General features: G+C 39.7%; 1 protein-coding gene and 1 pseudogene across 3 annotated transcripts in view; one reads left to right on the forward strand and one right to left on the reverse strand.

The window, feature by feature from the left end:
• The window catches only part of GPC3 (glypican 3), a 719,980-nt gene that overhangs the window by 377,846 nt on the left and 316,709 nt on the right, over nucleotides 1-25,425 (reverse strand). The window contains exon 3 of the mRNA XM_072627102.1: nucleotides 11,008-11,702. Within this exon, the coding sequence (XP_072483203.1) occupies nucleotides 11,008-11,702 (695 nt within the window). The remainder of the gene's footprint in view (nucleotides 1-11,007; nucleotides 11,703-25,425) is intronic.
• LOC140516150 (PC4 and SFRS1-interacting protein pseudogene) lies at nucleotides 15,483-18,394 on the forward strand (annotated as a pseudogene). Of its 2 annotated transcripts, XR_011971305.1 has the most exons (2): nucleotides 15,483-15,853; nucleotides 16,499-18,394. The product of XR_011971305.1 is annotated as a PC4 and SFRS1-interacting protein pseudogene, transcript variant X2 (transcript). The 2 variants fall into 2 exon arrangements; XR_011971304.1 differs by lacking the exon at nucleotides 15,483-15,853 and having other exon boundaries at nucleotides 16,325-18,394.

Below are 25,425 nucleotides of genomic sequence, written 5' to 3' on the forward strand. Positions count from 1 at the left end.
TCCAGCACACCTGTTGAGATGGCATGAATGGATGATATTAGCAATATCTCAAATTTCAAAAATTCTTCTGGAAAGCATGATTAATTTGATATAGGTCACAGGGCCCTTTCACTATGACATGCCCAGTACTCTCAAGCACCTTCGATGATTAAGTTGATTGGACCTTGTGGTCCAGGCATTCCAGGTTTCCTTAATTCCTATCCATGGGATAAAAGCACAATCCTCCTCTAGTTGATACATTCCCATTTGCAAGATACCTTTCTCAACTGCTGTCATCTTAACCAGAAGATCACTCCCAGATTGACATTTAACTTTTACTTGACCAGAATCCTTGAGAGACAAAGTTATCTTGGGGCTCACCCTGAATTTTTCAACCAGGTAGTATCCTATTTTCATATCAACCAAAACAAATTTCTCCCTCTTTTTCTTCCTCCCTCAAATTAACCCCAAAATCTGAAAGGAATCATCCGAGATTTTTACCCTAAGAGGATGAAAGACATTCTGCAATACCAAAAGCTATTTCTGCCCTTGGGTTGTTGTGGGGCAAGTATTATATAAATATGAGCTCTAATTATAAATCTATGGAACTACTATGCATGTACTCTAAGGAGGTCAGTGACAGAAAGAATGGTCCCATACAGAAGGAAATATCCACAGCAGTTCTTAAACAAAGCAGGTGCCCAGTGATGGGGGAATGGCTGAACAAATTGTGGTGGATGAATATAATGCAATATTATTGTGCTATAAGAAATTATGAGACATGAGAAATTCAAGGAAAAAGTAAGAGACTTATATGAACTGTTGCAAAACAAAGAAAGCAGTAGAAGAACAATATATACGGTGCCTATGATAACATAAAAGAAATTAACATTGAAAGACGACAGAATTCCAATCAATTACAATGTTGCTTCCAAACAACTGATGCTGCAAATTCATCTCCTTTCACTCTGATAAAAAATGGTAAACTAGAATTACAAAGTGTGACATGTTCTTTCAGTTAAAATTGGTACAGCGGACAGTTCTGTTTAACCGGATTTCCCCCTTAAGGGAAGATGCTGTGAGAGGGAGGCATTGTTAGGAAGCAATTTTGTAAAATCAAAGTGAATCTATAAAATGGGATTTTTTAAAATTCATATTTATATAGCACTTTACATTAGACATCATCTAGTCCATACACCTTATCATACAGATGAGAAAAACAGAAGTACATTGCCCAAGGTCACACAGGTAGTTAGTGATAGTATCAGGCTTCAAAACTGAGGTCCTGTGTCTTAAAGTTTAGGGTAAATGTTTGTTAAATGAATGGATAAATGATAGCACTTTAGGCTTTACAAAGCACTCTCTTATAAGTGCCTAGTGATCTAGGTAGCATATGAATTATCCTCACTTGATAGGGCAGGAAACTGAGGCTGAGATAAGTGATGTTGCTTGCCCAAGGTTTCACACCTAATAGGCAAGATCTGGGATTCAAACCCAGGTCTTCTTATTGCAAGTTCAGGCTCTTTCCACTGTATTATCCTGTCTCCATATAAGAAACAAAGACGCCGAAAATTTCACATCAATAAGTGGGTTCTTTTAAGCCTAGATGATAATAGGTAAGTGATCGGCAAAATCAGCCGTCTCCTGGTTCTGGCAACAGATAGACCTCCTTATGATAACCTAATTTACAAGGAAAATGTTACTATTACTGTAAGTAGGATGTGGGCTCCGAGTTGGTTTTTTTTCCAGGAGTAGAGACGGGTTTGCATCACATCATCTATACACCATCTCGTAAACTCCCATTTTGACCAAGGGCACACATGTCAAACAGCTGGGCAGGGGTTAGAGTTCCATTTTTGGATATGTAATAGATGTTGAATTGTGTTTTTTCCCCTATATGGAGCTAATTGGCCTGGAGAAGAAGACCACCTATGTGATCTCATTAATATTAGTGTAACAGAGCACTGGGTGCGGGGAAAGGAGGGAAGGGAATAAGGAGATTACTATATAGTGCCTACTATGTGCCAGACACTGTGCTAAGTGCTTTATAATTATTATCTTACATGATCCTCATAACAACCCTGGGAGGTAGGCACTATTGTTATCCTCATTTTGCAGATGGAGAAACTGAGACAAACAGAAGTTAAGTGACTTGCCCAAAGTCACACAACTAGTCACTGTTAAACACAAGTTTTCCTGACTCCAGATTCAGCAACCTATCCACTATACCACCTAGGCACCTTAGATGGGCATAGGATTTAGAATCACAGAACTGGGGGTTGAGTATTACTTATATGATACTGGGAAAGTCCCTCTACCTCTGTATCTGAATTTCCTCCTCCACAAAATTATGGAGCTGCACTGTTGGTCATATAAGCCAAATCAAGTATTTATTATGCATTTACCATTTGCCAAGCATTATGCTAAACATTGGCAATAAAAGTACAAGAGAAAAGAAAGACAATCCCTACCCTCCAGAAGCTTACTGTCTAATGAGAGTAAGACAATACAGAAAAAGGAGCTGAAAAGTATCAGAGTGTGGGGGTGGGGGATAGTGGCCAAATCCAACAGAGCAGAGAGGAATGCAGGATTGACTAGGCTGGGTCATTCCTCAAAACAGACATTCTGGGAAGAATTCACCAACGGAAGAAGGGTGCTGCAGACAGGGAGATATGATCCAATGTTAGAAGGCAGCAGCTAAAGCATGGAGCCCAGCTCCCTATAGTCAGAAGCAGATCCTGGAAACCAATGATCCAAGGAGGTCAAATAACCAATAAAGCTCCCACATACACCAAAATATTCAAAGCAGTACTTTTTGTGGTAGCAAAAACAAAAACAAAACCTGGAAATCAAGTGGATGCCCATCAAGTGGGGAATGGATGAACAGACCGTGGTATGTTAATATAATGTAACACTGAAGAGCAAATGAGATAATAAGTGTTAAAAAAAAAAAAAAACTCCCACAAAGGCATTAGCACAGTGATGGGTACACAGTAGGCATCACACAAATGTTTATTCTGTTTCCCCTTCCCCTACTACTGTGCTGTAAGAAGTAACAAATATGAATAATTCAAAGGATCTTGGGGAAACATGAACTGATGCAAAGTGAAGTAAACAGCAACAAAACCCAATACATGTGATCACTACAACAACATAAACAGAAACAACAACAATGCTCAAAGCAGGTTGAACACTGTCTAAATGAAATGGCCAATATTGATCCTGAAAAAATGTTGAGGAGACACGTCTCCCTCCTACCGTTTGTCAGAGAGGTGAGGGAGGGAGGTCATGAGTACAGGTTGTTGCATCCACTTTCAGGTTTGGTCATTATGTCAATTGTTTTGGCTTAACCATTTTTCTAACCCAAGGGGAGGAGTGGAGAGGAGCATATCTAGAAATGACTAATAAAAACACAAATTTGTTGTTGTTTTTTAATCATTTCAGTCGTGCCCAATTCTTGGTGACCCCATTTGGGGTTTTCTTGGCAAAGATCATGGCATGGCTTGCCATTTCCTTCTCCAGCTCATTTTGCAGATGAAGAAACTGAGGCAAACAAGGTGAAGTGACTCGCTCAGGGTCACACAGCTAGTGAGTGTCTCAGGCCAGATTTGAACTCAGGAATATGAGTCTTTCTGACTCCAAGCCTATCCAACACAGCACCAACTAGATGTCCCTAAAACCAAAACCAAATGAAAATAAACAAACTCTGAAAATATTCATGAAAGATCAAATAAAATGATGAGGCTGAAAAGAACACTGGGATCCTTGGGGAATATCTAAGATCCCCTTCTAGTTCTGAAATTCTATGCTTTTATGTGCTAACTGGCTCAAGCTACAATTTGAGAGGCAGTCTGTCACAAGGAATAGATTGCTGCATTTGAAATCTGAAAGACCTACCTTCATATCTTGCTTCTCACATTTATCAGTGGCTGTGTCACCACAGGCAAATCCCCTAACTTCTCTAAGCCTCAGTTTCCTCATTTGTAAAATGGGGATAATTATAACACATACCTCACAAGGTAACTGTAGGGGTTAAATGAGATATATGTGAAGGGCTTTAGAAACTATAACATGCCATTGAAATGTGAGTTACTATAATGCTGGGGCAACAATGGCTCTTATTTCTCTAGGATTTACAAAGTACTTTCCCTACCGTGATTCTCCCCCATCCTCTCATTATTCTCATCTCACAGATAAGGCTATATAATGAACCTTCCTAAATTAGGAAACTGAGGCTCAAAGTTTAAATGAGTGGCGTCAAAATCAAATAGCAACAGGGGTCACCACATAAGGATGCCTCTTGTTATATGCTGACTTAATTTTAAAATGTACTATTATTTGTGTTTTATTGTATTTTACTTATTTTGTTAACGGTTTTCCAATTCCATTTTAATCTGGTTTGGGCTTCACTCCAGCGTGGCTCTCAACTGCATGTTTGACACTTCTAGTTTAAGTGATCTCCCCAAGGTTACACAGCTGGTGATGGTCAGAGCAGAGGTTTGAACCCATCTCTCCCTGCTGTCAATCCATTGCTTTTCCCATCACCCGCAGAGCTTTACTCCCAGAATCCTGTCACCAAGGTGATGATTGCGCATCTCGAGTTAACACACATCAATTTTTACTACATATGTGGCTTCTCCTGCCTTTGAAACAGACAGAAATGGCTAAAATGGAAAGGCTCCTTTTTCCTTCTGCGTTCTGCGATGCTCCTCTGCCTGAATGTACCAAGAAAGGATATGAGGAGGAGGAAAGAAATGGAGGGCTGGGAAGCAGTGGCAGAGGTTGCAATTCTAAGCAACATTCAATGACGCAAATAACAAGCCAAAGTAATGAGACTGTGGGGGAGGAAGCCCCGATGCAGAGATGAATCAGTAGAGTATACAAACGAAAGTGGAAAAATACAAGTGCAAACAAGCAGATGAGGAGCTATGAGTAATTACCTTGAGGGGGGAGAGGAAAACAGGGGCTCAATCAGAGAGGAAAAGCATAGAAAGCTTCAGGAAACTTCCTAGGGAGATATATGCTCACACACGCGCACACGCACACACGCACGCACGCGCGCGCGCACACACACACACACACACACGGTATATTTCTGTGTTTGCTTCCAGGTATACTATATGGAATTTAATGCGTGAGGATCCAATTAATAGGAAGGGTTTCATCAAAAGACTCTCCTTCAATCATCTTTTGGGGGCAAAGAAATTTATTGTGGTTCTAGAATGCAGATGGAGAGTCAAAGCAGATCCATTTACAGTAGTATCGAGACGGTGTCAGGCTTCCCATTATAAATCTCTTCCAGAAACACACTACCATACTTGAATTTGTTTGCTCTGGGCTCAAGTCTGACATCAAAGTGTCTCAGTAGCTTAAAAAACAGATTTTAAGCAAAACCCATTGTCTAGTGGGGAGGGGGGGATTGTTTTTTTTTTTTTTTAGAACAACGAAAGACTTGGTTTAGCAGGGTCTAGGGCAAAGGGTGTTTGTTGGATTGGAAGTCAGGAGACCTGGCTTTTAATGGGAACTCCATCACCAATTTGCTGCATGATCTCAGGTAAATCACCTTTTTTGAGTCTTAGCATCCTACTGTGTAAAAGGTTGATAATCCAATTTGCATTCACTGCTTATAGGACTGTGGTGGGGAAGGTATCGTGTTACAAAATTGAATAATAAATACTATGGACATTGGAGCTATTACTTCTGTTATTAGTATTATATAGCAGCTGGAGGGTACACTGGATAGAGCTACAGGCCTGGAGTCAGGAAGATTCATCTTCCCGAGTTCAAATATGGCCTCAGACATTTACTTGCTGTACGACCCTGGACAAGTCACTTAACCCTGTTTGCCTCATTTTCCTCATCTATAATAGAAGCTGGAGAAGGAAATGGCAAACCACTCCAATATCTTTGCCAAGAAAACTCCAAATGGAGTTCACAGAGAGTTGGACATGACTGAAAAACAACTAAACAACAAATGATTATAGCAATACTATTAATAAATATGACAGTTGAACTAAATGATCTCTACGTCTTCTTATAGCTTGGACAGTCTGAGGTTTTCTTGCCAGTCTTTATGTTGTATCTAAGCAATACAAGAGAAGTAGCATAATGGAAAGAGCAAGGAAGACCTGGGTTCAAGTTCTGACTGTAACACATAGGGGCTCTGTGACCTTGGGCAAGTCACTAAATTCTCAGTGTACTAGAAAATTCTCTTAGCTTTAAAGAAATTGCCAACTTGCCCTGGTAGAGGGAATTTCTTCACCTGGGAGTTCCTTATAGAAATGAAATCACCATGTCCAGTCCCTCTGTGTACATGGGGAATTTTTAAAATATGGGTGCTCCACCCAGAGGAAATATAAATTGTGATCTCTTATATCTCACAAGATATCCTGGGGCTTGGGGGCTAGATTTTTTTTTTCTCCTCCCTACTTATTTATTCTTTAAAAAAAAAAGTAGGATGATTAACTCTTTTGTCCCATGTACTTTCATTTATGATTTTTTGAAATAGAGCTCTGAAAAACCAGGCTTTGATAAAGCCCATTAGGATTCAAATAGAGCTACTTGACCATGCCTTAAACCCAAATCACTCTGACTTTCACTGATTGACCAATAACAGGTCCCAAGTCAAACCTCACTTGATCATTGCTTAAGTTTTGATGGCTCAGAGTGAGTGTAAATAGCAATTGTTTGCTTTGGCCAGAAACCCTGAGGGTTTTCCCCTCCTAGGTTGATTTTTTTTTTTTTTTTGAGTAGGCAAACTAGTTCATCTTTTGCCTCATTTCTTACCTCGCCTTAAATTCCCAAATCACTGAATGGGCACTGTCTCAGACAAAATGAGACCATGGAAAGACCTTAACTTAAAAAGGCAGAGGTCTCCCCACTGCATCTGGGGTCATCTCCAGTAGTCCTGAGCTATGTCTTGTCACTGGACCCAGATAACTTTAGAGGAGAGAGTGAGGCTGGTGACTTAGCACAGTCCTGCCTCAGTTAATTCCAGTCCACTTGCAAGTCAAGACATCATCCTTCTGAGGTCATTGGTCCTCTTCAAGAACCAAGGAGGTCCAGCAACAATAACACCTGATGTTATAGTTTGTGTTTTGAAAAAGCATTCCACTCAAAATTATCTGGCAATCTTCGGCAAGCCACTTCCTCTTTTTAGGTCTTAGTAAAATGAGGCAGCGTGATAAAATGATATCTAAGGCCCATTCTGGCTATAAAATCCTATAAACTTATGTAGTGTAATTAAAATTACTACTCCTCTTTCTCGACTGCTTTATAATGACTGAAGCACTTTCCTTACAACCATCCTGTGAATTTAGTCAAATAAACATTATTTCTCCCATTTTGAAGAGGAAACCAAGATTCGAAAGGTATACATGACTTGGCCAAGGTCACACAGCTAGTAAATGGCATAGATAGGACTTCAGCAAATATCAGAACTCCAAGGTCAGAACTCTGTACAGTTACTTTTACAAAAACATAACTGCTGGATCCCACACTTAGAAGAGCAAAAGTCCCTCATAACAGAATTGGATAAGTTGATTGGATCATAGTGCCAGATGTAGAAGGAAACATGTTCCATTTCATGAATGAGGAAATTGAGACAGAGAAGCAACATGACTTGCCCAGAGTCACTCAGCTAATAAATGTCTAAGATTGACATTTAACCCAAGTCTTACAGACTCCATCTCCAGTACACTGTCAATTACTCTGAAGATATCCCCATGTTGTTTCAGACATACAGGTATTGCGTTTCTAGGAAGCTAGGGGTCTTCCTTGACATAGTCAGCTAGATACCTGCAAAGTTTCTGGAAAGGCCATTTTCAAACTGCCCACTGGTTTCAGCTATAGGTGATCTTTGCCTAGGAGTGACAGAGAGAGTTGCACTTTTTCTCAGAAATGGAAAAAGAAGGAGTTAAGGGCAGGGTTGCCCGTGTTTGTTCCTGGGGCATCCTGTGGCTCTGATAACCTGCATGCAGCTAAGTGGTCTGTGCCCACCCTTACTCCTCCAGTTTCTCCACAAATGTCAGCCTGTCCTCTGCATCCAGGCCTCTCTTAGACATACGCTCAGAATTGGACAAGTCATAATGATTGCTTTCTACCACTTAATATAAAACGGTATGAGTCACTGGTCATAAAAACAAGAACAATGCATCTATTTTACATATAGTACAGAATAACCACTTTAACCAAGCTCTCCATTGCATTCAAAAAAATCTTAGTCTTAGGGGAACTAAGGAAGAACTAACATGGGTTCTAGTCAACAGCAAGTGATATCCTGTGGCCTTGGAAAACAAAAATTCCCCTTCTGTCTGGGCCTTACCTGTCTATTCTAAAAGGAGAGAATTGGACATGATAAGGTCTCCTTCCTGCTCAAATTTTAATATTCTAAATTTTCTTTAAATTTCTAATAACTGAAATATGAGTAATTCAGAGACCTGGAAGATATATAAACTAATAAACAAAAAAGAACCAGGAAAAAACACATGTAATGACCTCAACAATGTAACAGTATATAATTCTATTGATCAAGCTTGAATCTAAAAAAGAGAGATAACAATGTACCTCCCTTTCTTTTTCTCCTTTTGGTTTTCTTTTCTTTTGAAGGGGGAAAGGCAAGTCAATTGGGGTTAAATTACTTTCCCAAGGTCATAGTAAGCGTCAGATGTCTGAGGCTGGATTTGAACTCAGGTCTTTCTGATTCTATTCACTGCACCACCTAGTTACCCCTCCTCCTTCCCTTTCTTGCAGAGGTAAAAGGATGTGACTATAGAATATTGAATATATTGGCTGGCTCAGTTGATATACTGGTTATTTTTGCTGAGTTGTTTTCTTCCTCCTTTTATTTTTATTCTTTGTCACAAAAGATGGCTCTCTTTGTGTTTGGGGTGAGGGGAGGTTATATTTGGAAATTAAAGTGATATAAAAATAAAATATATCAATAATTGTTCATCTAATAATTGAATCAAAATTTTCACTTAATTCTTTAACTATCTCTTTTAAAAGCATTGGTGGACTGGGAGAAATAGGGGCAAGTGTTAGAACTATGGGTCCATTGGTGGTCAAACATCTCCCAAATATTCTTACATAGAATATTTACTTTAGTCTTCTTATTGAATTCAATGAACATTGCTAAGTGTTGGGACACAAAGAAGTAAAAACAAAAGCCCAATATTCCTTGCCTTAGGGTGGCTTACAGGATAGTCACTGAGTGAGTTTGAGTTTTGGGGGGGTGGTTTGGCTCTCCTTTGGTTTTTTAGGGGAAAAGAGGCAGTATGGGATGGTGAAAATAAAACTCGATTTGGAGTCAGGATATCTGAGTTTGAATCCCAGCTGTGGGACCCTGAACAAATAATTTCCCATTTCTGAGCCTTAGTCTGCCTCTGAAGATGAGGTCAACCATATTTGAATCTCCTGGGTTGCTCAGGAAGTGCTTTGCAAACCAAAGAGCTTGAGAAATGTGAGCTTTTCCAGAGGTCCATGACTTTCATTTTTCTCCTATCTGATGAAAGGTGTCTACATATTAGTTTCCTGATTCAGGTCCCAAATTATAGGGCAATCAGGGAAATGATGTGCTGTTGAAGGAGATTGGCACAGAAGATCTTTCCATTCATTGCACAATAAGATTTTCTTAGCATACGTGTTTTAAAGGATTTCTACAGTGCCTGGCCAATTCAAGTCACTTCTTAGTGGTCATTCTGGTTTATGCTCGTCTCCATGAAAGCCCTGTACACCCAGAGTTGTTGTGGCCAAAGTAATTCTGGGGGGTGATAAATCAGAGAACCCCCAAGCTTAAGGGTTGAAAGGGGCCTTCAAGTCACCTAAAACAATTTGTGCTTTAATGAAAATGTCCTTGGGGTTGCAAATCCCCTTGATGGAGAGAGCCCCTCCATCAATGAAACGATCCACTTCTGGCACAGATTCATTTAGTACCATATTGCATCCAAGCTACCCAGAGGTAACTTTAGTTTGGGGCAGTAGCTTTGAATATCAACAAATATTCACTAAGCACCCCTAAGCAGAGCACTGTGCTGAGACAAGACCAGGTCCCTGCCCTCTGGGATCCAGTAGTCTCTAGAGAACACAAACTCAGATGACAATACTCCACAGAAGAAAATGCTAAGTGTACCAGAGAACTCCAAAACAGAATTCTGGAAGGTTTATGGGGAAATGAATGTTGCTGCTGACAGAGGAATCATAGAAAAGATTTCATGGCATAGATGGTGTGTGAATGAGACTTTAGAAAATGGGTAAGAATTAGGAGGAAGGGAGGAAGGAAGGGAAGGATAGAGGGGGAGGGCAGAGGGAGGGGGAGGGGAGAGGAAGAGAAATAGGGAGAGGGAGAGGGAGAGGGAAAGGGGGAGGGAGAGGGGGAGGGGGAGGGGGAGGGGGAGAGACAGACAGACAATTTCAGACATAGAGCACATAGTTAAGTTAACCTGGAAAAAGGAGGTGGGAGAGCACTGCTGGCATGCCAGGGCCTACAGGATATGGAGGGGATACAAGGTAAGGCTGGAGAGAATAGAGAGAATAGGTCTTTAAGGTTACAGAGGTCCTTGAATGACAGACTAAAGAATCTGTGTTTTACTTAGTAGGCAACAGGGAACCATTGAATATTTTTGAGCACAGAAGTGCAGATCTATGCTAGGAAGATCACTATGAAAGATATATTAGAGTGGCAAACAGTGAGATTGTCCTCTAAAATTATAAGTAATTATGGATAATATACTGAAAAAATATCAGAATGATAAGAATTAGTAATAACTAAGCTAAAGGAATGCAAGGCTAACCTCATACAGCTGGCTTAAAATTGGTTTTCACCATCTGCTCTGTGCAAATGTTCTCTAAGGGAGTCTAACTCCTTCCTATATGAACACTTCTGGCTTCAAAGTCAGGGAAGACTGGAGAGCAGAGTGTCAAAGGACATTTTATCTTTGTCACCAGCAAGGTCACCCCACAACTCACCAGATCACCTTATTATTAGTGAGTCAGCCAGATTTCATCACTAAAGGTTTATTAAGTACTCACTGTTGTGCTGAGCTTTCCTCCATTCTTCTGGACATACAGCACAGAGTCTCGAATCAGGGTGAAGAGACTGAGTAGAACGTGTTCCATGTCATAGATCCTATACATTCCTTTAACAAGCTCTTCCAGAGAGTTGATGTATTCTCTCCAATATTTGTCTATCTCGATAACACTATTCAGACATCCTTGCATCACAGCACTACAGTGGCCCACGCAAGGCTTGGCCATTGCCAGTCCCTGACAGTAAGAACAGTACCACATTTTTAGAAGCATCCGGCCACAGTCCTTGCTGAATTTTAAGTGGTCAGTTGTGTTGATAACTTCAATTCCAAGATTCAGGGCCTGGAGAAAGACTCGAGTTGTCTGCAATGACTTAGATACCTGGGTCATGATGATCTTCGGATAGTGCCCAAAGACTTGGAGATCCCGCCTTGCCCCACGGAGGCACTCAGCCATTTCCAAGGAGACCTCTGGGAAACCAGGGTTAATCAGGTGTGAGTAGATAACAGGAAACAAACCATCGAAGAACTCATTAACCATATCATTGACATGGATGTCGGAGCCAAGGATGTAGAGGGAGACATCTGTGAAAAATTCACCCACAAATTTGAAAGCTTGGGGGGCCATGCTGGAGTACTGGTTTCTGAACATGGTGTTGGTATAGTTCTTGGCATGCCGGACGACAATCTCAAAGGCTTCTGCAAAACAAATAAAACCCACAAATCCAGATGAGAAAATCTGAGGTGCAAATTAATTAGAAATGTCTCTATTTGTATGGTGATTAAGGCACAATTGGTTTTAAAATCATTGACTCATATCCAACTCTGACTTTGTGTGTACTCCTGGATTTGTTTGCTTCTAGGAAGCAACATCACTCATGAGACAGGACGGCCAAAAATCTGACTTTACCCATAAATTCTTAAACATACAAATTGCATTTCGTGTGACAACAACTCAGGGTTCCAGTTAACATTTTAGCTTTTGTGACAATATTGATTAAAAGTAGACTAAATGAGGAGTTATGTCTCTCCTATTGATTTATTTGGTTAAATAGGAATTCTATTTCCAGACTTTTCATTTTTAGACAGAGATAAATACTTGACCACAGACTAACGCCATATAACCTCATGAAGTAGTTTGAGCTTGTAAAGCCCTGGAGGAAAAGTGAGCTCTGACCCAGGCATAAGAGCTATCAAGAGTTTAATCATTTCTTGTAGATTTTCTCCAGATAGCTTTTGAGTGAACTGACAGATTAGATTGTCAGAACTAGAAATGGAATTTATCCACAGAAAGGGTAACTGATGGAAAGCAAATTCATGTACCTATCTGTCTATCTTGGTACATGGTACCAAGAATGTAGGGGAGATTTCAAAGGGCACTTCTAGTATTTTCATGCAGAACAGCTGGAAGGATAACTAAGCTTCTTCGGGGCACTCAGTTTCCAGAATGCTGGGGAACGTGGCTTCTCTATGGAGACCACTGTTCATGATTACACCTGCTGCTGCTACCACTTGCCATAAGGGCCAATTAGTGCCATTGGCTGGAGATAGTGTTTTCACCATCTTATTTCCCCCAAACTGCCTGACAGACACTAGACACAAATTATTTTGCTGAAAAGACCCAACTTTATATTCCCTTAAAAAAAGAAAATATTAGAAAAGAAACATGGGTATGTGTGTGTGTGTGTATGTGTGTGTATATATATATATATATATATATATATAAACCAACCAATTGTCTAATTGCCTCAGTCATTTACATTCGACTCAGTCTTTTTTTTCCATTAGCTTACTTCCACAGTGCAAAGGTCCATGACAGATGTGCTCCAGACAATCCCAATTCATGAGCCTTGAAAAATCTGATGACTTCCCCTTGTGTCTCGCCTAGAAAGCAGTATTCCAACAGCTTCTTGGGCTCACTTAGTCCAATAGCCCTGTTACTGAAAACACAAGGGCAACTCCAGTTTACTTTCACCATCTGGCTCAGATTCTCTCCTCCAGGTTGTAAAGCACTGTCCTTGTATTCCTGGGCTTACTATATTTGCGGCAAGTTATGAAGATGGCAAGGAAAGTCAGCTAGGCTTCCAACATTAATTTAGAATGGTTAACTTCTTCTGGCAAATGGGGGGGGGGTGGCTCAGCACTTAAAATCAGGAGATATGGGATTGAATCCATCTATAATGCTTAATAATAGCTCACAGTTCACCCCCTCTGAGCTTCAGTTTCATCTTCTGTAAAATGGGAATATTCACACTGACCTGTCTCGAAGGATTGTTAGAAGAAAAGTGCTTTGTAAACCTTATGGTATTAATTAAATCAAAGCTGTTAACTATTATTTACAAAGTGCTGTCAAGGTATTGTGGAGAGCATTAAACTACTTCTAGATTTGGATTTTTCCATTCCATTCCAAGGTTTGACTCCACAAGCCTGAAATCATTAGATCTTTGAGTCAGAAGGAATCAGGTTCCTATGTTCTCTGACTTCACAGGTATAACCAAGAGATCAGGAAAGGACTCAAGAGGTGGGGGGCCACCAAAGATGAAGCTTAATAACCTGGCACACAAGATAGTCTCAGAAAGACAGCACAGAGGGGCAAAGAGAAAAGCCACCAGGAACAGGAGACACATTCAAGACAGCAAGACTCTATCATGAAGAAAGCTCACCTGACTTTCTCTTTCCCTGCTTTAGGAACAACCAACTCTGCAAGCAAAAGCAAAGTGGGCCAACCTCTGACATCAACCCAGAGGCTCTGGTTCTTCTTGCTTTCATCTGGTGCCTTCAGAAGGTTCAGGGGGAGGGAGAAGTTGATGTAGTCCTCAGGATTATAGCCTACAGCTGCTGCCTTATGACCATATGCAGAGTTCACTCAGGTGCCCTGACTTAGCTTTCTTACTGTGCTAACAGGAGAGGCCTTAAAAGTCAGCTGGACCCACAAAACAGAACATCTCTAGATGAGAAAATTCCCAAGATGAGAAAACAGCTTAGTATAATAGATAGAAAACTGAAAATGGTGTCTAGAAAACCTGAGTTAGAATCCTACCTTAGCCTTTGTCTTTCCTTCTTTTTTAATGAGGGTAATAATAGCACCTATCTCAGTCATTTGTAAAAATCAAAAGAAATAAAATGGTGTAAAGCGCTTTGCTAAGTAAAAAATACAATACATATATATGTATATATGTGCCATATATAAAGTGTGTATATATTATATATGTTTTATAATTGTATACATTGTGTGTAAGGCATTATGCTTATAATTTTTAAAAATTGGATACAAGGTTTTTTAATAAAATAGTGTATTTAAAAATTTTAATTGTTCTTTAATTATGAAAGATTAAATGGTCTGCGTATATATACATATAGTTTACAAAAACACAATCTACTTGAAAAAATTTCTATCTGCATTTCCAATTATTTTTCAAATAAAAAAAGATCTCACTTCAAAATTATACAAATTCAGCATTCTCGTGATAAAACAAAAAGTAGTTGCATTTTTTTATTAATTAGATGTAAATGTTGAATTATGAGGACTGTGATTTGCAAGTTTGCATTTTGTGCACATTCAACTACAGTATGAATTATAATATGATATATATTTTTTATTTTTTACCTTTATTTTTTCAAGAAAATTTAACCTTGAAGCTTAAAACTGCACTTAAATTTCTGTAATTCCCTGTATAAATGTTAATTATTATTACTATTATTTTTTTAAGATGTGGCTTAAAAAGCAGTATAGCATTCAATGCATACAATAGCAATGTTTCTGAAAAGCAGTCTTTGAAGGTAAAATTCCATCCTGCACTCCTTTATTTTTCCTGCTGAAACAAATTCACTAAATGTTTATTAAATAGGCACAATATGGATTTATTGAGAGGCAGCTAGAAAATGGAGTAATATGGAGATTCATAGTTTCATATAGCATCCTCTTTTTATTGTCTGTTGTGTGTATGGAGATGCCCTTTTCTGGTGTTTAAGTCCAAGATTAACACATAAAATCAAATTAAATTAAAAGAGGGAGAGGTGCAGCATGGTATTACAGATAGAGAATTGCCCTGAGAAGGACCAATATTCAAGTCCTTTCTCTGGCACATCCTGGCTGTGTCTCTATGGGCTAGCTACTAAACGTCTCGGTGCTCTCAAGCAACAGTCTAACACAAATTTCTAACCTACATTGATAGAGTTTCCTACGCCACTGAAATCTCAGGTTTGAATTCCACTTCCATTCATTCCCCCTTACCCCTACCCCGACTCCGGCCCCGGCCGCGGCTGCAGCCGCCGGCGCCGCCGCCGCCGTCCCCTCTTTCCCCAAAAGAGTCGCTCTGTGCCAAGCAGTATATTGGGTGTTGGGGGGAGACATAAAAGGCAAAAATAAACCATTTTTATTGGGGCAATACAACAGGTATAAGGATAAGTAAATACGAAATCATTTGAGTAGGAAGAGTGCATTAAGAAGCAAAGAGCGGGCGGGGTGGGGGTGGAGTCAGAGAAGCTCAGGCTTTTGACAGGCAGAACTGTGGATTTTCCAGGGCATTCCAGGAATAGGGGGAAGCTTGTGCACCCTAAGATAGGCTGGAGATGGAATGCAAATTTGGGGGAGACAGTTAGCAAGCCGGTTTGCCTAGAATGAGCCATTCCCATCGACTTCAGGGTGCCAAGCAGCTGCATTGCACGTAATTGCTCACGGAAGCCCCCCTCCCGTCCTCCGGCGCCTCATAGCAACCAGTAGCAGGTGCAGAGGGATGCTCAGCTTTCCTCCCCTCCTGCAACCTGGGTTTTCAGAAGCTCCAGTGACTGTCGGCAGATCAGACTAGTGGTTTTATTTTGCTAGGATCGACCGTGAGACGCATCTGAAGGTGTGTTATTTGGGGAAGGGGAGGAGGAGGGAAAGGGGGCTTTTTCTACCCAAGAGTTTTGCCGAGGGGCGGGGGAGTGAACGTCTCCAAGTCCCCGCAGCCTAGCTCTTTGGGTAGGAGCACAGCTTACGAACGCTTTTTACCAAAGGGAAAGAGGAGACGGGAGAGGTGAGAGGGGGACAGGAGAGGGGAGTGGGGAGACAGGAGAGGCTGAGGGGCAAGAGGAGAGAGGCCGAGGGGCAAGAGGGGAGAGGCCGAGGGGCAAGAGGGGAGAGGCTGAGGGGCGAAACGGGAAACGCAAGATGGAAAGGTATCGAACCCCGGGGAGGAGGGGCGCTATTCCCCCTCGCGGCTCGCGGGGGAGAGGGGGGTTGGAGGCGGGGAGAGGGAGGGGGGAGGGAGTCCAGCCCCTCAAGGCCAAGGCCAACGGCCACGCCAACGGAGGCGGAGCGCTCCCGGGGATGCGCAGGCGCATATATCTGTCGCTCCTCTCCACTGCCTACCAGCCAGTCCCGCAGTCTGAGTGACTGGCTGGTTAAGCAGCGGGCGGAGAGGGTTGCTGACTCGCTCGCTCGCATTCAGCCTCTTGCTCCGGCGCCTGCTGGATCTCATTCTCATTCTCGCTCTCGCTGTCTCTCTCTTCAGTCGCTGCCGCCACTGCTCTGCAGCTGCCCGCGTCTGGCCGGTTCTCCGGCTTCTCGGCTCCGGCCTTCTAGCTGCCGCAGCCTTAGAGACAGTCGCCAGCGCCGCCGTTGCGCAGCTGCCGCTGCTGCTGCTGCCACCACCGCCGCCGCCGCCGCTCCGGCCCCGGCCCGACTACCGCTGCGCCGCCGCCGCCCCCGGCACCTCTCGGCCCTGCAGCATCAGCAGCATCACCGATTGGACTCCCGATCCTCGGTCACCGATTCAGGCTTCAGCGGCTCAGCCCCAGCGGCCGTCACCATGACTTACAATTTCAAGCCTGGAGATCTGATCTTCGCCAAGATGAAGGGTTACCCTCATTGGCCTGCCAGAGTCGACGAGGTACCCGATGATGTGGTAAAACCCCCACATAATAAGCTGCTCATTTTCTTCTTCGGCACTCACGAGACAGCCTTCCTGGCTCCCAAAGACATCTTCCCCTACTCTGAGAACAAGGCCAAGTACGGCAAACCCAACAAGAGGCGAGGCTTTAACGAAGGTCTGTGGGAGATCGACCACAACCCCCGAGTGAAGCCCTTCAAGAAGCGGCCTGTTGCCTACACCGAGATGGAAGGTGGGAAAAAGGAGGGGCCCCCTTCCAAGGGAGATGGTGAGGGGAAACCCAGGTATGGCCCAATGGCTCCCAAGTCTGCTGCTGCAGCCTCGGCATCCTCCTCAGCCACTGTGGGTGCTCCCAGAGGGAGAAAGAGAAAAGCTGAGAAGTCTGTGGAAGCTGAGGTGGTGGAGGGAACCAAGGCCACCACATCCACCACCACTGTCATGACTCCTCAGGTGAGTCCCCAAAAGGGGAAACCCTGGCCCCCTCCCTCCCCTACCCCGGCTGCAGTTAGAATGAACAACCCCAAAGGGAAGGCCAAGATGTACAAGCTGAACAATCCTGGAGAAGGGGAGGGGGCTCCTGAGGAGGATAAAGGCAAGAAAAGGGGGCAAGAAGAAAAGCCACCCAAAAAGCAGCTGAGAAGGGACGAGGAGAGTGAGAAGGAAGAAGAGAAGCCCAAAAAAGATCCTGGCAAAAAAGAAATGAAGAAAGAATATGACCCAAAAAGAAAGTATATGAAAGCAAACATGCAATCAAGCATCCTCCCTCCCCCTTCCGACTCTGAGGAGGAGGGGGAAGAACAAGAAGGTGAAAGGAAAAGAAGATTATCTCGGAACTTTGAAGTTGTACACAGAAAGGGTGCGTTAAAGGGCCAGTTTGAGAAGGAGGAGGACCCGGAGGCAGAACCCCAAGCTGCGTGCAACCTTCAGTAAAAAAAAAAATTTGAAAAAAGAAGAAAAAACCATCTGTGGGGCTCAAAACAAAGCAGATCTAAGAGAAGCACCCAAGAGATGACCATCCTGTGACACCCAGATGCCTGTTTTTCCCACCCCAGTGAAAAAGTCTTGTTCCTGTGTTGAGAAGTTTCTGAGGACTTTAGTGTTTATCTTTTTTTTTGTTTTGACTATTAAATAAGTTCTTCTGAGGCACATTCTACCTTTCCTGCAGGTGTTTCTTTACTTAGCTTCAAAAAGGGACTGTTTGTGTGAAAGCAGCAAGCTTTGAATTCAGAAGATAGTTCTACATAAAGAATTGGAGACTTTTAAAAGGTGACTTTTTAAGCTAGGTATTGAACTGGAATCGTCATCTACTGCACCCCTGAAAAGGGGCAAGTTGTGCTCTATCTTTGGTGTTTCTTTGCGCTTTAATTGTTTACTGTTTTCGTGGCTGTACTTTTTGTTTACAGAAATCCTTGACTTTTCTAAATGATATTTGGTACTATTTTAAAAACAGGTTAAAATTGGAATTAACTTAGTACTGCTAGTACAGATAAATTAAAGTGGTAGAGATTATTCAGCAAACCTATCTCTGTTTTTATTATTTCTAGGACATTTTTGGGTTTGGGGAGAAGGGAATTCTTCTGGGAAAAGGGAGGGGGCCACAAAATAGTGGGGGAGGGTCACAAAGTGGTCAGAGGAGTCCCTTAGTTAGCAACAACTCTGTGTTGTTTGGGAGGGTTACAATTGCCCACCTTTACCCTTATGGTTTTGTACCTTCCAACACTGGCTCCTGGATGGAGTCAGAACTGGGAACTTCCATAGTCAGAGGGAATCTTGGGGTGGATGGGGAAGTCTCCCTATTTCTGGGGGAAAGAAAGGGCCCTGGATGGAAGGGTGCCACTCAGGGAGGTGACTGGAGCATTCTGCAATAAGTAATAATTGGTTTGGGAGGGGTGGGGTTCCAAGCTTTTGGGCCAGACGGAGAAATTAGTATCCAGATCAGAAGCAAGAAGAGATGGAGGCATCCAGGATCAAAAACCTGCTGCAAGGTGAACAAACAAATTGGGGGCATTTGGTAGGGTTAAATGGGCTTAAAAGCAAATTAAGAGGGAAGGACAAGGATTTTCTAGATGGTACTTGATTCTTAGAAGCATAACTTGATAAAGGGTGAAGAACTAGGGGGAAGGGAAGGGAATAAGCATTAATTCACCACCTACCATATGCCAAGCACTTTGCAAACATCTCATTTGATCCTCACAACAACCCTGGGAGATAGGTGCTATCATTGTCCCTGTTTTCTAGTTAAGAAGGCAGACAGAGGTTAAGTTATTACCCCAGGGTCACATAGCTAGTAAAAGTGAGGCCAGATTTGGACTCAGGTCTTCTGGACTCCAGACCCAGTACTGTTTCCACTATGCTGCCTACCTGCCTCATTCATACCTTCTGTGTCATTTTTGTCCATAGCCTTCCTTAAATCCTTATTAAGGATCTACCCCATATAATGAGGGTCTAAATATTTCACCAATATTGGTGCAAAATTTCACCAGTTTTGGCAAGCAAGAGATTGTTAGCAATCTGTTTCAGCCTGACTACAACATCCACACATTTTCCATAGCCTCCCCTTTGTTTCTATTGAGATAGTAATGCTTCTACTTTTTAAAAGCAACTCTTAAGTGACATTTAGATTATGATTAAAGATTTCTAAATTGTTTTTCACTTATCACACCAAACACTAAGGTACTGCTCACATTTTACAGATGAGGAAACTGAGGCTTAGAAAGACTGAAAGATTTGCCTAAGCTTGCACAGGTAGTAAGTGGTAGAACTGAGATTTGAATCTCCATCTCTCTGGACTTCAAGTCCAGAATTCTCCATTATACCATGATGCCTCTGATTTTTAATAAGTGCTTATTTAATTTACAGTCAAGTAGAACTGCTGTTGAGGAAATGATATTAAAAGGAATGTCAGTATTTATAAAGAACTTATTCCCAGGTGCCCTTGCAATATAAGATCTGAGATATAAGGTCTGAGAATAAGGATCTAGAAGAGACAGAAGATGAATAATTAAGAGAGAAAGATAAAACTTTTCTGGAAAGGGGACAAAAATGAAAATTTTAAAACTAACAAAAACAGGTACAGCTGAAGGGTGGGGGGAACTACCTGACTGAGAAGAAAAAAGAGGAGGAAAATATATAAATAGATTTTTAAAAAAAAAAAAAAAGAGAGAATGGGGAACTTATAAAATCCTAAAGAGAAAGTGGTATCAAATGAAAAGAGGGGAGCAGGGATGAGAGAAAAAGAGCCAGTGGTAACAGGGCCACCATAAAGAAAATTTACAGGAAATAAAGGAACATAATACTGTATTTACAGGAGAAAAGAGGAGGAATAATATATATATATGTATATATATATATATATATATAATTTATAGAAACAAATGGAGGAAAATGTAAACCTAACTTTTATAACTTTAAATGTGAATGGATTAGACAAAACCCTACAATCTACTGCTTACAAGAAACACATTTAAAAAACAAAGACATGCACAAAGATATGGGGGAAATTTTCACTATGCATCCAGTGAATTAAAAAAAAGTTGCCATCCTGCTAGCAGCCAAAGCAAAAACATACATTTTAAAAATGAAAAGGGATAAATAAGAAAACTATTATGCAGAAGTGAACCAGACAGACTACCAATACCAGTAATAATTTCTTATCTTCCAAATGATTAAACATCCAAATTCATAAAGGAAATATTATCCCAGCTTCAAGAAGACAGAGAGTGGGAAAGTAGTTACAAGACATTTCAATATCCCTTGCTCTGTTTTGAACAAGTTTGATTTTTAAAAAGGGAAAATATAGACCTGATTAAATTTCTGGAGAAACTAGAGTTAAAAGACTTATGACATCTTCCAAATGAAACAGCAAAAGAATGAATATATTTCTCTGTAACATATAGAGCTTTTACAAAAAAAACTGACCATGTATTAGGGACAGAGATATTGCAAATAAATGGAGAAAGGCAGACATAGTTACCTATTATTGACCATACCGCAATAAAAATAGAAATTGGCTCAGGGACCACAAACAAAACATACAGACTGTCAGAGAGATGTAACAATGAAATGTTAAATAATGAATGGAATGGGTCAAAGAACAAATCATAGAAATAATTAAAAACCATGTAAAAGAAAATGATAGCATGTTTCATCATTAAGATTTCTGGGATGCAGCAAAAACAGTCCTCAATGGGAAAAATCATAGCCTTACAATCATACATTAAGAAAATAGAAAAAGAGAGGGATAATGAACTGAATATACATTTTTGAAAATTAGAAAATCAACAAATCAACTTAAAATAAACACAAAGAAGAGATAATAAAAATTAGAGGGGAAATAGATCAATTGAAACAAAACAATCAGAAATTATTTTTTAAAATTTAAAAGGTGATTCTTTGGAAAGAGAAGTAAAACTGATATACCTTTAGCTAATCTGATTAAGAAAAGAACAGAAAATCAAATCAATAAAATAGCAAATAAGGCAAAACCACAGCAAAACCAGAAGAAATAATAATAAATAATAAAATAACAATCAGAACATATTTGACACAGTTATATGCCAACCAAACCAAAACCACAAAAGAAATGGTGGAATATCTCCAAAAATATAAAATACCCAAACTATCAGAAGACCAGATAGAGATGTTAAATAACCCAAACTCAGAAAAGAAAATAAATCTAGCTATAAAAGAACTACCAAAGAAAAAACTCCAGAATTCTATCAAACTTTTAAAGAAAATTTAGTACCCATACTTCATGAATTTTTCTCAAAAACTGAGAAAGCACCATACAAGAATCCTTTTATGAAACAAATATAGTCCTAATACCTAAACCAAGGATTGATAAACACAGAAAGAAAATTATAGTCCAATATCACTGATGAACATTGACTCAAAAATTTTAAACAAAATCCTATCAACCAGGCTTCAGCAATTTATTTAAGAAATCATTCAATTATGATCAAGTAGGGGTAATACCAGGGATGCAAGGATGGTTCAGTGTTAGGAAAACAATTCACATAATCATATTATAAACCAAAATGTTAAAAACCACATGACTAATGGGTGCAGAAAAAGCCTTTGACAATGTACAACATTCTTTTATGTTAAATGCCATGCAAAGTACAGACATAGAGGGACCTTTTATTAATATCATAAAAAGCATCTATCTAAAACAAAAAGCAAGCATCATATGCAATGGGGATATGCCAGAACATTTCCAATAAATATGGGAGTGAAGCAAAGACACCCACACTCCCCATTATTATTTGATATATTTCTAGAAATGCTAAGAACAACAATCAGACAAGAAAAAGGAATGAATGGAATAAAGACAGGTAAAGATGACATAAAACTATCCTGGTTTGCTGACCAGCAAAAATACTAATTCAGACAACAATTTCAGCAAAGTCGTAGGTTACAAAATAAACACTCAAAAATCAACAGCATGTCTATAAAATAATAACAAACACATGAAACAATAATGGGAAGAGAAATCTCATTCCAAATAACTACAAAATGCATAAAGTATTTGGAGATCAAACTTTCAAAACACATAAAATATTTATATAGATTCAATCACAAAGTGCTCCTTAAAGACATAAAGAACAATTTAAAGAGCTGGAGAAATATTTCATTACCCATGCCTGGGCCATGATATATTAAAAATGACAATATTACCTAAATTAATTTACACTTTTAATGCTATACCAACCAAATTTCCAAGGGGTTACTTTATAGATATTGATAAAATAATAACAAAGTTCACTTGGTAAAACAGAAGATCTAGAATATCAAGGGAAATGATGAAAAGAAATAGGGGTGAAGGGGGAATAGCACTTTCAGACCTCAAACTATATTAGAAAGCAGCAGTCATCAAAACCATCTGGTATTGGTTAAAGAATAGAAATAGATCAACAGAACAGACTAGACAAAGAAGATTCAGAAGTAATAGAATTTAATAATTAGGTGTTTGATAAAGCAGAAAACATGAATTACCTAGGGAAAAAAATTCCCTATTTGACAAAAATTGTTGGGAAAACTGGAAAGGAGTCTGGCTGAAATTAGACTTAGACCAGCACTTTAAACCATATTTCAATATAGTCTAAATAGATATGTGACCTTAATATTAAAGACCATACTATGAAAAAATTAGAAGAGAAACAGATCACGTGCTTCTCACAGCTATGGACAGGAGGTATACTCTTAATCAAACAAGAGACAGGTAACTTTGATTACCTAAAACTGAAAAAACTTCTGCACAGACAACATTAACATATCTAGGATAAGAAGGGAAGTGTTTGAATGGGGGGAAATGTCTATCAAATTTTTCTGATAAAGGTTTGGTATTAAGATATATAAACATTTATATATACATATGTATACATATACACACATATGACTAATAGCCATTCCCTAAGAGATAAATGGTCATAGGACCTGAACAGTTCTCAAAGTACTCCCAGCCATATGAAAGAATGTTTCAAATCAACAATAATAAAAGAAATACACATCAAAACAATCACGAGGTTTCACCCCATTCCCTGCAAATTGGCAAAAATGACCATGGCAACAGTTAATGTTGGAGGGGTTCGTGAAAGATAAGCAGACTAATACCTTGTGGGTGGAGCTGTGAAATGGTACAATCATTTGGGAAAAAAATTCGGAATTATGTATATAAAATTACTAAAATCACACCCTTTGAACCAGAGACTCCATTACTGGGCTTATACTTCAAAGAAGTCATCAGTAAGAAATAAGTCCCCATATACTCCAAAATATTTATAACAGAACTTTTTGTGTTATCTAAGAATTAGAAACAAAGTAGATGCTCATCATTTGGGGAATGGTTAAACAAACTATGGCACATGAATGTACTGGAATATTAATGGGCTATAAGAAATAATGTGTGATGATTAAAGAGAAGCATGGAGTGCTTCAGAGTGAAATAAGCAGAACTAAGAAAACACACAGTGACTATAACAATTTAAATTGAAAGAACAATATACCAGGAAAAAAGCAAATGTAACAAAATTATAAAGATCAAACAGGGCTTAAATGAAAAGATATGAGGAAACAGTCTCAATCTACCCCTTCATGTTGGTGGGAAGTCCACAAGTATAGCACATTGCACATGTTTTATGACTTTTCAATGTACTGGTTAGTTGTACTGACTTTTTTTTTCCTCTCTAAAAATATGTATGCTATTTGTCATATGGAGTGGCTTTCTGGGAAATGTAGGGAAGGGATACATGGTAATGTAAGAGACAGAAAACATCAATAAAAATTGATATTAAAAAATTATGAACTATATTTTAATCTTCTGTGGGCCACACTTGGGAATTTCCTGGGTCACATGAAAGCTGCATGTTTGATGTCTCTGAGGTAGAGGGCTCTTAGGTGTTCATGAAAGCATGGAGTAACAGAATAATGTTCCTGAATGGTTTAAAAGAAAAATACAAATCATGAAAGTAGAATATATGGTCTGCGTAGCAAAAATAATCAACAAACTAGAAAAACTTGAGTTCAGGGTACCATAACTCACCAAAGAAACAAAAGAACAAACAACTGATTCAGAATGCAAATACACAGAAATAAAGGATGATCTGGAAGAAGAGAAGTACAAAGCCACAATGTTAAAAGAACACACGACTGCCATATGAACAAACATATTGATTGAAGACCATGTAGACAATTTAAAGATTATAGGACTCCTAGAAGAACATTACAAGTTTCAAAAACAAAAAACAAAAAAAAAAACCTGCATAGCATAATGCATGAACTATACCCAGAACTTCTGAAAAATAAAGTGCCAGTCAAAAGAATCCATAGATTTCTTTCAGAAAAAAAACTTCATGTTGCAAATATATACTAATTAAACTTAACAATTTCAATGACAAGAAATAAATTCTGTAAGCAACCAAGAGAAAGACCTTCAAATATAAAGGAAAGGAAATTCAAATAACTAGACTGTACCACACTCCCCCCTCCTGCAGCAACAAGAAGAAATGGAATAAAGTGTTCTGAAGGGCATAAGAGTTCAATACACAGTACCAAATGACATACCTTGCAAATCTGAGCCTATTAATAAAAGAGGGACACTCAATGAAAAAGAGGCATTTAAAGAATTCCTACAAGGCAAATTATTTCCTTTATAGCCACCTTAAACCACATAAATACAAGAAATTTAAATGAATGCCACAACCAAGGAAGATAGTTATACCAGAAAAAGAGGGAGAATACTAAAAAGAAAGATATCTCTGGAGTAAATAACAATGTAATAACAAAGAGAGACCCCAGATAGAAATTTCTATCTAACATTGCACAAGGAGAAATAAGTGAAAGTGGAATTGAAATAGAAGTGATTGTGGAAAAACAGGCCTGACACATCATTGATTCACAAAATTCTGAGTTTAGGTAAATTAATTTTTGTGTTACGGGAGAGGAGGAAGAAAAGGAGTAAAGGAGAGCACATAAAAGAAAAAGGGGGAGGAGGATGACAGGCGAGAATATGTAATATGCCCTAATCAAGTCAAAGGTTAACAATTAAAGGG

The sequence above is a fragment of the Notamacropus eugenii genome, chromosome X, assembly GCF_028372415.1.
Source record: "Notamacropus eugenii isolate mMacEug1 chromosome X, mMacEug1.pri_v2, whole genome shotgun sequence".
NCBI lineage: Eukaryota > Metazoa > Chordata > Mammalia > Diprotodontia > Macropodidae > Notamacropus > Notamacropus eugenii.